This window comes from Dicentrarchus labrax, unplaced genomic scaffold (assembly GCF_905237075.1).
Source record: "Dicentrarchus labrax unplaced genomic scaffold, dlabrax2021, whole genome shotgun sequence".
NCBI classification, from domain to species: Eukaryota; Metazoa; Chordata; class Actinopteri; family Moronidae; genus Dicentrarchus; species Dicentrarchus labrax.
In genome coordinates this window covers 1,688,584-1,702,861 of record NW_026136710.1, presented here as the reverse complement: position 1 = coordinate 1,702,861, position 14,278 = coordinate 1,688,584, and the positions used below count along the sequence as shown (strand labels likewise).

The window sequence follows — 14,278 nt, the reverse complement described above, 5'->3', positions numbered from 1 at the left end:
TTTATAACTTAAATATAAATTGAAACTTTAACATTTTTATTTAGTTTTCTTCACACAAATAAACAAAGTGCTGATATAAAGGTCACATATAAGTACTTTGTGTATTTTCTAAGTTTTATTAAACCCCTTAAAATGAAGAAGACCCCCCTGTGAGGCTTTGGGGACCTGTAGTGGGGGTCCCGCCACAGGTTGGGAACCACAGAGGGGTGGCAGCTTCCACAACTAAACAATCATGACTCCAGTTTGCTGTCTAATTGAACTCATTGATTTATAAAATAAGGTGTAAAATTGATCTGCTGTGGCCACATTTTAGACTCAGTGATCAGTTTAATTTATTGATTTCTAATTTAGATATTTCACTGCTTTAGTGTTCAAATATCTTCATTTGTGGGCTTTTCAAAGCAAATATCAATATAATAGGGGTCCCAACCTGAGGGTCGGGGCCCCCACTGGAGGTCGCCAAAGCCTCACAGGGGGTCTTCTTCATTTTAATGAGTGCAAGAAAAGTTATAAAATATACACAGTAGGTCTATATCTCAGTGTTTGGTTCATTTCTGTGAAGAAATGTGAAGTAAATAGAACAACAGTGAATTATTAAATAATACAGAATACAGAGGGTTGTATAGAAAGCTTTATAAACAGGAAATAATCTGCTTATAATTCATTTAAATCAATCATTTCACTGTTTGCGTTCATCGTACAGTTTTAATATAATATAAAATAAAGATAAAATATGTCTCAGAGTCAGTTCATTAATGAGAGAACAGGTTGACAGTGTGCAGATCGATACCGCCACCGCCTGGTGACTGACAGGACCTGCACCCAGAGTGTGACACAATAAAGGCTGAGAGCTCAGAGAGTCCGGTTGGATGATCCAGTCCTGCGTCCGCGGCACCATGAGCGATGCTGGGGGGTTATTTTAATGTCATATAGATCCATTCCCCGCACGTGAGAGCTTTTATTGGACGCTTCTCCTTCCGGTGGCGGTGGAATATCGATCAGACCCGCCCCGGTCCTCCAGCTCCGGACGCAGTCTCTCCCCCCCCCCTCCCACCCCCGAGTCCGAGGATGACGGCCAACAGCAGGTACAGGAGCCGCGCGCCCCGGTCAGGTAAGCTCCCGCAGGTAATTAATGACCCAGAGCGCGTCACAGATGGGATGCTGAGGTAATTAATCGATTAATGACGGTGCGTTCGTTCCCTCCTCCGGTACCGTCCTGCTGGGTGGATGCGGCTGTCGGTCCAACCTCACACCGGCTGATGTCTCCTGGAATTCGGCTCCATGACACAGATGATGGAGAGGTAAGATACGCAGCGGGCTAATGTGTGTGTGTGTGTGTGTGTGTGTGTTGTGTGTGTGTGTGTGTGTGTGTGTGTGTGTGTGTGTGTGGTTCCTACAAAATAAAAGCCTGCTGTGTCGCACCTGCAGGACTGTGCCTTTGTTTTGGAGGCAGTGACCCGGCTCTGTCATGTCAGACATCCCTTCTTTGTCTTCCCCCTGTCACTGTGGACTCACTGTACACATCTGTACACATCTGTACACATCTGGGACTCAAGAGCAGAGGCGATGAGTCGATATCAAACATTCAGTGAATCCAGCTGCTTAAATGTGACTGTAATTAATAAATAGGCAAAAAAAAAAAAAAAGCCTCAGTTGTTACAGGATTCATCAAGAGTAGAAAAAGAGCTTTTTAAATCAGAATTTCTACATATGAAACTATTTAAAGGTCCAGTGTGAAACATTGATGAGGATCTGTTGTCTAATGTAATATAATATTCTCCTGTTCGTAATTCTACAGAGGAAGCTGAGTATTTCACAGATTATCAGGATGTAGTGACAACGTTTCAGTGAATATGACAGAAATGTATTTTTCTGAAAGTTACCTACTGCAGCTTTAAAATATACACTTTCACAACCACATAGCCAATCCTAGCAGCTACGCTCCTTGCCATGAAAAGCACCGGGATCCGTAATAACCAGTATTCACCGGTACACTGTAATCCCAGATAAATTAACAAAAAATATATATATATTCTCGATCAATTAGCTTCAGTAATTTTAATTAATACTGACTCAATTTGTATTTGTACTCTGAAAACAAAATATCTAGTAAAACGTAATAAAAGCTGCTTCATCAAGAATCTTCTTGAACTTACAAAACAGAGTTTGTGTCACTTAAAATGTTCAGTCTAATCAGTTTAAACAGGTTTTTTAAAAGGAGTTAAAATAACTTATCACATTATAGTGTACAGAGTAAACACAGCCAGCTTAATGCTAAGAAAACATTCAATCTCTGGACATCGATGGAGAATCAGGGACACCGAACATCGCAGTGTGTGTTTCATGCAGCGTCTCCCTCGCCGCCCTCGCTGCTTTTATTTTCAGATATACATCCCCAAAAATCCCACGAGCAGCTTTCATAACCTTCATCCTGCTTCTCGCTTCTTTTTCATGTCGTCAGTGAGTCAGAGTGAGTGGACGCCTGGACGCGGCGTGCTGGTGTTACCCAGCAGTCTGTGTGTTTCTGTGGTGTGTGTGTGTGTGTGAGTGGGAGTGACATGCATCCACAGACAACATGTCAATATGGAAGCAATACCCAAAACACCCCCGCATCCCCATACGCACAGATCCCTACTCACTCCCTCAGCAGTGGAGCTAATGCACTCTACATTAGGTTTGGTATTAAAAGCTTTCTGTATGCTCAAATGGAAACGTTTTAAATGCATGATGGGAGTTCACATCACACACCATCTGTCTCCGTAAAGCCTCCGTGTTATTCCACTGCTGTTTCAAATGCTCCTCTTTACTCGTTTTGGAGCTGTATGCCGTTGCGTTGTCGCTCCCCGCCCCCTCTTGGCACTGCCTGCCATTCTGTATTATGAATACTTGGGAGAACCTCAGGGCACGCTCTCAGTCTCTCTCCGCTTCTTCAATAAAACATGAAAAGGACTCTTGGATGTCCTACTAACACAGCTACTGTAGCACGCTGCAGCACCAAGCTGAGCAGGAAGATCTGACCCAGATCAGGCCCCCGGGTCGGCCATTACGACTCACACTGTCCTACATACAGTTATAATATATAATATATAAAATATGTCTGTCTATTAGTATCTGAAGTTACTACAAAACCTGAAAAACAAAAACACAGAATAATAATACTCGGACAGAAACAAACACAGAGATTCCTATAAGATATGAACCGCAAATAATACTGAAATTAAAGTATTTGCCAGGCTGAGTGCAGTTTCTGAGCTCCTATGGTAATTGGGTGGTTTTGGGGTAAATTAATGCAGCATATTTCTTTTTCAGTTTACTTTAACGTCTTTTTTCTCCACTTCTATAGTTTCTGCTGAGTCACTACAACTAATTTAATATTTTATTTTTATGTGTCTGATTGTTTCCAGGAGAAAGATTATGTCGGTTTTGCGACGCTGCCCAACCAGGTGCACAGGAAGTCGGTGAAAAAAGGATTTGACTTCACCCTCATGGTGGCAGGTGAGATGGATATTTTACTCTAAATGGGACCATCAGTTACTAAATGAACATCATGCTGTATGGAAGAAGACTGAAACTAGAGACTGAGACCAGAAACTCATCAGGAAACTGTTTACTGAGCTCATAAATCAACTGAGAAGTCGACTCATTTCTCCATAAGACTGAATGGTAATGGAGCCGCCCCCTGCTGGCCGTTACATAGACTGCAGGTTTAAAACACTTCACAGACCCAGAAACTGTCCTTTATATATTCTGTCAATGGATTGAGCTTATAAACACACATTTTAATTCATTAATTACACTTTTTGCTATTGAATTTTATGTTAATAGAGCTCCATGTGCACCACTTCTGCACGTGGATCAAATCCAAAGTTCTCTTCACACTAAAATCCTCCAACTCGTGCAGGATGTCCTCGTCGGGAGGCAGATTTACCACCACACCTCCGCACCATCTCACTCAGTCTTCACAAGTTTAATGTGTCCTGTGAAAGTGTCTGTTAAATGTTAATGTTCAGGAACAAGATAATAGCTCTCCATTTAATTACAGTTTAAATCCATCAGAAGCATTTTGAACATCCTGAGGGACCAAACGTGAAGAGCTCGATCCCCGCAGTCTGAAGGATGCACCAGTGTTGTCCTGTTAAACAATTCTGAGTCCATTAATTCCCCATTATGAAGACGGCAGGATGGATAATGTTATTTAAATGAGGAAAATCTCAGTCGGAGGTTTATGTTCATTTTGTTCAATTCTGGAAAGCAAAAGAACATCAGAGTGATGTTTGAGTCAAATGATGTTGATGTTTCAGTCTCAGTCGGGCTTCTAACGGTCTCGGATGCGTCTGGGTGAACAACACGGTAGATATAAGGTGTTCATGTTGGACAGTCTAACTTAACTTGTGTAGAAAGTTTGATGAGGTGGTGAAGCAGCGTGGGATCATGGGAGTTGTTGTCTTCACCACCATTGCAGTCAGCTTCTCCCGGTTAGGATTCCTTCAGTGTTCATGGTTCAGGAGGTTTCTACCGGGAGCCCAATGATCCACAGAGGTCTCCTCCTCTCCAACACAAACAGACCCGCTGTTTAAAACCACTAAACACACTGCATAAAGCAGTTCCACCTTAAACACACTGAATAAAGCAGTTCCACCTTAACAATCACTGCTTCTCCCACGCTGTTGGACAGACAAAGGACGTCCCGGAGGGGCTGCGAGCCGAGCTGCTGCTAACGTTAGCTCAGCTTGTTTCTCTGATAACTTAAGATCCAGACGTCCGATGACTAAAATCCTTCATCCGGTTCAAATCTAGAGTTAAAAAGCACCAAGATCTAAACAGTGGATGGTAGAAATGTGGCTTCAGACTGGATAAACAATGTATGTCAATGTATGACAGCTTCTGGTATTTTTTGGGCACTGTGAGCGCCTCAAGCCGACTGCCATCTGGTTCCTTTATATTGGAGAATTGATAAATATCACTACAGGTGAGAGGAAACATGTATTTTAGAATTTAAAGATCTAAATATCTCCACCACCATTCCCAATGAGGAGCAACCTGCTTTAATGAGTGTTTCTGTGTCACAGGTGAGTCCGGTCTGGGTAAATCCACTCTGGTGAACAGTCTGTTCCTCACTGATCTGCACAAAGACAGAAAACTGCTCAACGCGGAGGGTGAGTCTCCGATATCGCAGTTCTCACTGTAATCCGATATTTTAACTCAAACACTGTTGAAACTGATTTATTCTACCAATTATTATTAAGTGTTAATTAAAAATACCCTTTATTGTAGAGGAAACTGATTCCTTGAACTCAATGTAGTAACATTTGTTGACTCATAACCTGATATATACATATATGTCAATGGTCATAACTCAACAAATTGATGCAAATTGTTTAATTTAATCATAATAAAACATTACTTTTTTTGAGTGTAGTCTGGTTTGCTGTAAACACCCTGTGTGTAACACCTGTGTGATGTTTCTGACCTGAAGAGCGAATCAGTCAGACGGTGGAGATCATGAAGCACACGGTGGACATTGAGGAGAAGGGCGTGAAGCTGAAGCTGACCATCGTGGACACGCCGGGGTTCGGAGACGCCGTCAACAACACTGAGTGGTGAGTGTTTGACACACACACACACACACACACACACACACACACACACACACACACACACACAGCTCACCTGACCCTCCCTTTCAGCTCTGTGTCTCTGTGTTTTCACCCACGTATAAAATAAAAGCTGCAGCTCTTCTGTTCAACATGAAAATGAAAGAAAACTGCTGCTTTGCTTCTGTAAAAACATAGTTTCATGTTTTATAAAGACTTCTCCTCTTCTCACCTGTAACATCCTCCAGGATATTTGTTCATATTAATCAATTTCCAGGTGTTTCCAGGACTGGAAAACTGCTCCCTAAATGTCCAGGTTTTCCAGGTTTTCCTCATTTGATCTGCTTTGTCTGCTTGGTCTGTAGTTTCCGTTAGTCCGGAGTATTGATTTGATTTTTAACTGAGGAAAAGGTTTTATATTTTTATTTTTTTTGCTGTATAGCAAAATCTGTCACAGCCCTTTGATTGACGTATTTAAACTGTTATTATTATAAATGATAAATAATGATTCTACAGCTTAATAAGAAGAAACAAGCACCTGAAGGTCAGAAGATGCTGATGTGGTTTTTGCTCTTTGTTTGGATTCAGTATCAGTTTCACTTTGAGGGTGCTGTTTTTTAATTAACTGGGTGGATTTAATGTGCAGACCTGCGTTGTTTTAATGACCAGAAGAGGAGTAAATATCGCTCAGTTTGTGTCCCGCTGTGTGAAAACTGCACACTTCATCAGTGACACCTTCATCACCTGCTGTTCATCTGACGCAGGATGATAAAGCTCCTCAAACTGAACATCAGCAGCAATAATGCTTGAGCTGAATATTCATCATTAAATAACTTGTAGCTAATTTCAACTGTTAATCTGTTAATTGTTACTTTTACTATTTTAACGGTCTCTGCATTAAAGCGAGTATAAACAAACTTCCCAAATTACTGAACTATTCCTTTAAGAGTTTGGTGGGTTTATAGTAAAATCACATAAATATGTGACGGACCTGTTTGTGCTTTGCAGCTGGAGGGCCGTCACCGACTACATCGACCAGCAGTTTGAACACTACTTCAGAGACGAGAGCGGACTCAACAGGAAGAACATCCAGGACAACCGGGTGCACTGCTGCCTCTACTTCATACCGCCGTTTGGACACGGGTAACGCACGCAGTACCGTCTTCAAACACATGAGCTTTGTACGTATTAAAGTGCTCAGTGAGGTTTGTGTGCTCCTGCAGGCTTCGTCCCGTTGATATAGAGTTCATGAAGGCCCTGCAGGATAAAGTTAACGTTGTTCCTCTCATCGCGAAGGCCGACTGCCTCACTCCCAGTGAGATAAAGAAACTCAAAGAGCGGGTGAGACCACGAAGCAGCTACACAACATATTGATTACATAAGTTATCCACGAGCACCAGATTGAATCAGTATGAGACAGGATGTAAAGTTTTTCTCAGTCTTACCAACCTTTCTGTCTGCACAGCGTTTTTAGTGTCTTAATTAATATTTCTGCACTAAATTAAACCCACAAAGACTCTATAAATACAATAGATGTATGACTTACTGAAACTGGAAAGAATAAAGTATATTTATTATTTATTTGCTCAACTATTTAGACTCTACTTTCAGCTAAATATGTGATACATTTCCTATCACTTTAAGCTAATTATTTGAACTGTTAATCAATACTTTATGGTTGGAATTTTATTATTTCTTTGCTTTTTTAAAAATAATTTTATGGACTTTCTTAAAGAAATAGTTTATAACGTTATGGGAAAATGCTTGGTTGCTTTCTTTCAGACAGATGATATTCATCTCATGCTAAGCTAGGCTAACCACATCCCGACTCCAGCTTTAACACACAATCGTAATATTCATGTCCGTCTTCTCCAGAAATATGCTGCGAACCTCAGCATTAGATTTGTGTTGAGCTCATTTTAGGAAGATTCAGACCTTCCTCAGAGAGTTGCAGAGCTTTCTACGGGGCAGCAGTCAGCGGGAGGTTGTTTCCACTGTTGTCTGTCTCTTATGTGTTGTGTTGTCCTTCCAGCTGAGGGAAGAGATAGATAAGTATGGGATAAAGATCTACCAGTTCCCTGACTGCGACTCTGACGAGGACGAGGAGTTCAAGCGGCAGGATAAAGAGCTGAAGGTGAGCTTGATTGTGATCTGATGAGACTAAATCACACAGTCCATTATTCCTTATTTTAAAAGAAAGTAACTAAGTACATTTACTAAAGGACAGTTTGGAGGTTATATAGACAGAATTCACTGCCACTAGATGTCGCACTGGAGCACCAGCACATGACCAGACTCCATTGAGAAAACTAGTCATTTTACCAAGCTGATAACTGTAAAACAAACTGTATAATAAAACTCACTAAAACCATCTTTGTTCCAACAGCCACCACAGGTCACAGGTCGAACTCAACCCTTAATTCTCATAGTGGCAAAAATATTGGTAAAAGTCAGGCCAGGTTGTTATTGTCAGTGTCTGACAGCATTATGGAAAGGATCCCTACAGAGATAGACCTTTAGTTTAACCACAAACAGCCGTAATATCACTATCACTCTCCACCAGACTCCAGAGACAAAAACACTCATTTTACCTTCAGATCATCAGAACTTCATTCAAAGTGGACAGAAACAGAATAAAACCCATTAAAAGCGTCTCTGTTAGTGTTTCCAGCAATCACCAACTCTGGTTTGGTGGAAATAAATCCTTAATTCACCGACGTAGATGATAAAACTGCAGTAAGAACTCATCATTAAGAATAACTACAGAGAAGCAGCCAATCTACTCTCTGATGATTTTGTTTATGTAGGTCATGTAGAGGCATCTGGATTAAACTGAACCTCCTTGTTGTAGGTTTAAAGTGAAACAGGAACTTTAATATTTTGGTTTTACTACTTTAAAGTGTCTGAATACCTCTGATACAGGAGAGCACCCCGTTCGCAGTGATCGGCAGCAACACCGTGGTTGAAGCCCGGGGTCAGAGAGTGAGAGGGAGGCTCTACCCGTGGGGCATTGTGGAGGGTAAGAAACTCTCTTCCCATTACCACGACGACAGTAATTACCCTGCGAGCGAACCAGCCCTGATGTTAATCTGTTTCCTGCGTGCAGTGGAGAACCCGGCCCACTGCGACTTCGTGAAGCTGAGGACCATCCTGATAAGAACCCACATGCACGACCTGAAGGACATCACCAGCGACTGCCACTACGAGAACTACAGAGCTCAGTGCATCCAGACCATGACCAGGTGAAAGCAGGGAGGAGTTAAAGGGTCCAGTTGTGAAACATTTATGAATGTAATATCTATAGGTGTGATTTTATTAGTGTTTAATCACCTGAATATAAGAATAATTGTGTGTTTGTTACCTTAGAATGAGATGTTTTTATCTACAGAGGGAGCGGGTCCTCTTCTATGTAGGCCGCCGTGTTTCTTTTTCGCAAGTTTGGTAACCCCAGTAGTTTCTCCCGAAGCTTGGATGCGAGCTGTATTCAGTTGGTTGCAATCTGCAACTTCACCGCTAGATGATGCTAAATCCTGCACACTTTTCTTAATTTTTTGGTTAGTTTTAGGTGAGGAGACATTTAATATAAGAACAGAAGTAATGACGTGCAACAGCTGCTTCTATTTAGTCATTTTTTGCTCTTTTTCCTATTTTTTTCCGTCTTATTTTGTTGTTGTACGAACGACAAATCATCCTAAATATTTCACACTGGACCTTTAACAGGGGATGATATATTGAGCATAGCGTTAGTTCAGGCAGGGCACGAAGTCAGGCTTAGCTTTCAGTTACAGCTATATCATACGATCACAGCTAGTCATAAACATACATCAGCTGATTCCTCTAAGCTTCCCATTGGATACCATACACAGTCAGCTGACAGCTCACCTGATTTCCCAAGCATCCAATTGGCAAACATCATGCATGGCGCCTTATTTAAGCTGCTTTAGCCTGCCTGCCTATCTCTGCTGCTCCCTCTACAAGCCTTTTGCACCCACCTCCACCCCAGCTCCTCCTTTTTATGTTGTTTCTAATTAATCAATGTCATTTTCTGATTGCCATTGATGCTGCTCTGTTCTGTACCTGGGGTCTCTGCTGCCGCTCTCCTTGTCTTAAACTTTTCCATGTATGCACATGGAAGGGCAGGGAGGTGTGCTCTCCCTGCCTTAAGGTTTTCCACGTAGGCACGCGGAAGGACAAGGAGGTCCCAGAACAGAGCCATACCGCCAAATGTAATTCTGCTTGGAATATAAGATATTTTGACGAAAGTGGTCCTGACTGAAATGATATTGTGTTTTCAATTTGTTTCTGCTGCCTCCAGGTAGCTAAACTTCAGTATTTGCAGGTTTAAAGCGTCTATGTGTGGCATTTAAACATTTCATGAACACAGAGTTTGTATTTTTTGTATTTTTAATCTGTAATTTGATGAACAATCAGAGAAAGACAGTTGATTGTTGAGTCGGATTCCCAGGGCTTCAGATACAGATGTTCTGGGAACGAGACTCAATAATCAACTCTCTCTCTCGGCTCTTCATTCGGGCCCGGTGGCTTCTCGTAAACGCCCTTAGGAGCACCGGGAGGCGCCAGAGGATTTATCAAAAGATTATCTGTCTCATGTTCTACTGTAATGCACCGACAGTCTCTGCTCACAGTTTTAACTCTGTGCGAGCTGATTTCTCCACTGCAGTGAAACAAATGAAACCCCAGCAGCTTCCTGTTTGTCTCTCAGTAAGATGAATGCAGATAAGCGGGTAGAGAGCCCGATCCCGCTGCTGCCGCTGTCCACGCCGGACGAGGAGACGGAGAAACTCATCAAAAGGAAAGACGAAGAAGTGAGTAGGGAAAAGACTCCTGGATGAATACTGAATAATGTATTGCGACGGGTGGTTATATAACCACGTCTCTGATGTGAGATGATGACCCATATGTGTTATTATGTAACTCTCTCTGTCTCGTCTTTATCTCCTCTGCAGCTGAGGAGGATGCAGCAGATGCTTCAGAAGATGCAGCAGCAGATGCACGAGCAGGACCTGTGACCCCCCGACCCCCCCGCCGACCTCCTATCAGCGGCCATTTAACCCAGAGATGAACACACAGTAGAGACTTTCCATAAAACGTTGTCTCTTTAAGGGACGAGGTGAAGAAATGTTTGACCGGTAGATGAGCGACAGCATGCTGCGTATTTCAACCTGATTTAAATGTTTCATAAATTTAGCTTTTTTTTAAAAAATGCAGTCATTAGCCAAGTGAGTGTAGTTAGGCAATAGAGAGTAGATTGCACTTTGTTACCTTTAGAGCAGTGGTTCCCAACCTTCATCCATCACTGAGTAAACTGATTATATTCAATAAACACAGAACAGCTGATAAACTGAACAATGAACCCAAACAGTGACTCAATAACTGCAGGAAGTTTGGGTAAAACCAGAGATTTGGGTTCATTTTTAGCATTTTTTTGAAATTAATATTTCCATTCAATATTCATCAGAGAAGTTTTTCTGATATTTTTAACATTTTATACAAATCTGTCTGTATTTTGTTTTTATCTTATTTTTAATAATCATACAGACTTAATAAGGCTTCTTTTTTCATCAATTCAGTGTTTTCTTCCTGATAATTGTTCTAATACAGCTTATGTTCAGAGCAACAAAGTTTAGATATTAAGTAAAAGTTATTTTAACTCTTTGTTTGTTGTACAGTTTTAAGTTACACAAACTCAATTTTGCAAGTTGAAAAACATTCTTGCTTAAGTAGTACTTTTTTTCACAGTTCAAATACACATTTCGAAATTAAGTAATTTAGTGTAACTTAAAATTATTAAAGGTACTTGATAAAGAATATTTTATTTTTTTAACTTGCAAAATTGAGTTTGTGTAACTTAAAATTGTCTACGTAAACAGTTTTGTGAGTTAAATGAACTTATCTGGTTTTACAGTGTAATATAAACTGTAAAACAGTTTAATTTAGTTTTCTTCACACAAATGAATGAAATGTAGAGATATATGAAGCCTGTGTATATTCTTTAAGTTTTTTAGCACACCTTAAAATCAAGAAGGCCTTGCGACCCCCCGTGTAAAGCTTTGACGTGCCCTAGCGAGGGTCCCGACCCTCAGGTTGAGAACCACTGCTTTAGATCACAGTAGATTTACGAGTTTGTTTTTCTACTTGAAACACTAAATGAGACAAATGCACCGACCACAGTTCATTTAGTACTTTATGCACTGACTGTGTGAGTGGAGGGAAAGTCGCTGATGGTTTGAGACCTTTTAATTCTGAGTGGTTTTATAACTTTATTCATTACAAAGTGCTTCACAAAACACATAAAAACCGACGAGTAAGGTGCCATAAAATGCTTATTAAAAGGAGAATTTAAAAGATGAAATTAAAAGAATAAATAAAGTAAAAGCACAGATTATAATAAGGGTACAGATCACACATTTAAAGGTGTGTAGGACTCAGTGGCATCCATCTATATTTCCTTTCTGATAATAGATCCTCCTCAGTGTTACACAGTGATTTTATTTAACATAAGAAGTAGTAAATGTCAATACTACAGCAGCAATTATTAATTAATAATAAACCCAAAGGCAGCCACTCAGAACGGGCTCATCTACATATATCTGTATTTCTGTCTATTGCGTGTCGGGTATAAATAAATAAAATTGACTCGACTGGACAAACCATCAGAACTCCTTTAAAGTCCAGGTGAAACAGGAATCATTACTGATAGCAACAGTCAGCTTCTTTTAGCTACGAGTCCACCTGGAAACTCCCATAAATCACCTCGGTACCGCTGTCGTCAAACTGTCTGTCTCTGAGGTTGTGTTCACTGGGAGGCTGCTGAGCCCCGTTCAGACACAATGATTGGATTCTGATATAAAAACACAAAGAAACTGAGTTTTTGATTGGTTGTTTTTAGCACAATTTGTTAAATATGGGAACAATATAACCGAGGATGTGATCTTAAAGGATAAAAAGTTTCCTTTCACCTGGACTTTAACCCTCAGAGCTTCAGTGTGAGTGTGTGCCATCAGTAAAGCCATGTTAACTCTCTTCAGACAATCTCATCCTTATGTAAAACCTTTAAACATGAATTAAGCGTTGCAGTGTACAATCATAACTGTGAACATCAAAGAGGGTAAAATCATGTAAAAGCAATCCTCCGTACACTGATTCAGTCTTCAGAGCACGTGTGTTTGAGTTTGTGTGTATAATATTTAGCAATCAGTATTTCTCACTATGCCAGTATTTTACACACACCTACGGAGAAACTGTCACAGTTTGAGTAAAATCCCAATAATTTATTATCGTTATAACAATAATAATAACTTTTGTTTGTGTGGCACTTTTACAGAGTGCTTTACAGTAAAACCAGGACACGTAACGGGGTTAAAATGTGAAATAAAGTTTTTGTTTCCACCTAAAAGTGTCTGTTGTCTTTTCTGTAAGTAAGACTTTTATCTAAAGTTGTGGATAATATAAATATACAAAGTCAAACACTGTGACAAATACATAAATATTCATTGAAAATGTTAACACAAAAGAATTAGAAAAATAACTTCCAGGAAGATGGTAATAAGAATCACAGATGAATAACACATTAAAATACATAAAATACAACATGTCCCAGCAGACACCCACACATCTAACATTGGACTATATGATTCTTTAATGTCACGATTACACCAACCAAAATTACTGCGATTCACTATATTATCGCTATGCTATGTTGTAGCTAAACTAGAGGCTGTGTTGTAGCCATTGACTGTATATATAATGAACACAGCGTCCAGCTCTGAACAGTGAAGCCAACAGAAGTTTCTTAAACCTGCATTCTTTGTAACGGCCAGCAGGGGGCGGCTCCATTACCATTCAGTCTTATGGAGAAATGAGTCGACTTCTCAGTTGATTTATTCCCTCAGTAAACAGTTTCCTGATGAGTTTCTGGTCTCAGTCTCTAGTTTCAGTCTTCTTCCATACAGCATGATGTTCATTTAGTAACTGATGGTCCCATTTAGAGTAAAACAGACCATAAAGCAGGGTATGCTTTAGGGCGGGGCTACCTTGTGATTGACAGCTCATTCTCAGTGAGTCCGTCCAGCTCAACGCACCAAACTCAGATCAAACTGTCAAACAGTGCTGATCAGATATGGATCCAGATTCTGTTGTTGACTATTTCTCTCCTCAAATCTGTTCACAAACATATTTTACTGTTTATCTGGAACACCAGATCCTGTTTGAGCAGGCGAGACACCAATGAGAGCAGCTAAACTTGCTTTACGTGACCTAGGCTGGCTGGTGACGATAGGTTCACACTTGGCTGTTGCTGTGTTGTAGATATATTTTATAATAATAATATAATGTGAACTTAAAGAAAATGAATCAATGGAACAAACTGGAATTAAATCACCAATAATTCAAATATTGCACATATTTAAGTTATTGCTTTGTTTTTGTGTTGGGTTTAATTAATGTGAGGATTAAGTTTTATTAACTCTTTTAATTAAGATGTTTTTAAACCCACAAAATGCAGATTTCATAAAGTTGTATAATAATGTTTAAATATTAACAGCAGCATTAATGTGTTTCATTATAGTAACGTCATATAATTCAGTTTATGGCTCAAAAAAGCTAAAATTTTATTTTAATGGGGACTTTATATCACATTTTACAGGAAGAAAATATCAGATTTG

The 14,278-nt window shown here is 40.1% G+C and overlaps 1 protein-coding gene across 2 annotated transcripts; it reads left to right on the top strand.

Moving 5' to 3' along the window:
- The first annotated feature begins 748 nt into the window (after positions 1 to 748).
- Positions 749 to 13,011, top strand: septin5b (septin 5b). Of its 2 annotated transcripts, none has more exons than XM_051412860.1 (11): positions 749 to 1,301; positions 3,405 to 3,495; positions 5,070 to 5,156; positions 5,477 to 5,600; positions 6,603 to 6,737; positions 6,818 to 6,935; positions 7,627 to 7,728; positions 8,517 to 8,613; positions 8,701 to 8,836; positions 10,318 to 10,420; positions 10,562 to 13,011. In XM_051412860.1, exons 1-11 carry the CDS (start codon positions 1,182 to 1,184, stop codon positions 10,622 to 10,624), a joined length of 1,176 nt encoding a protein of 391 aa, XP_051268820.1. In that variant the 5' UTR covers positions 749 to 1,181; the 3' UTR covers positions 10,625 to 13,011. The 2 variants fall into 2 exon arrangements, with proteins under 2 accessions (XP_051268820.1, XP_051268821.1); XM_051412861.1 differs by having other exon boundaries at positions 753 to 1,125.
- The last annotated feature ends 1,267 nt before the right edge of the window (positions 13,012 to 14,278 follow it).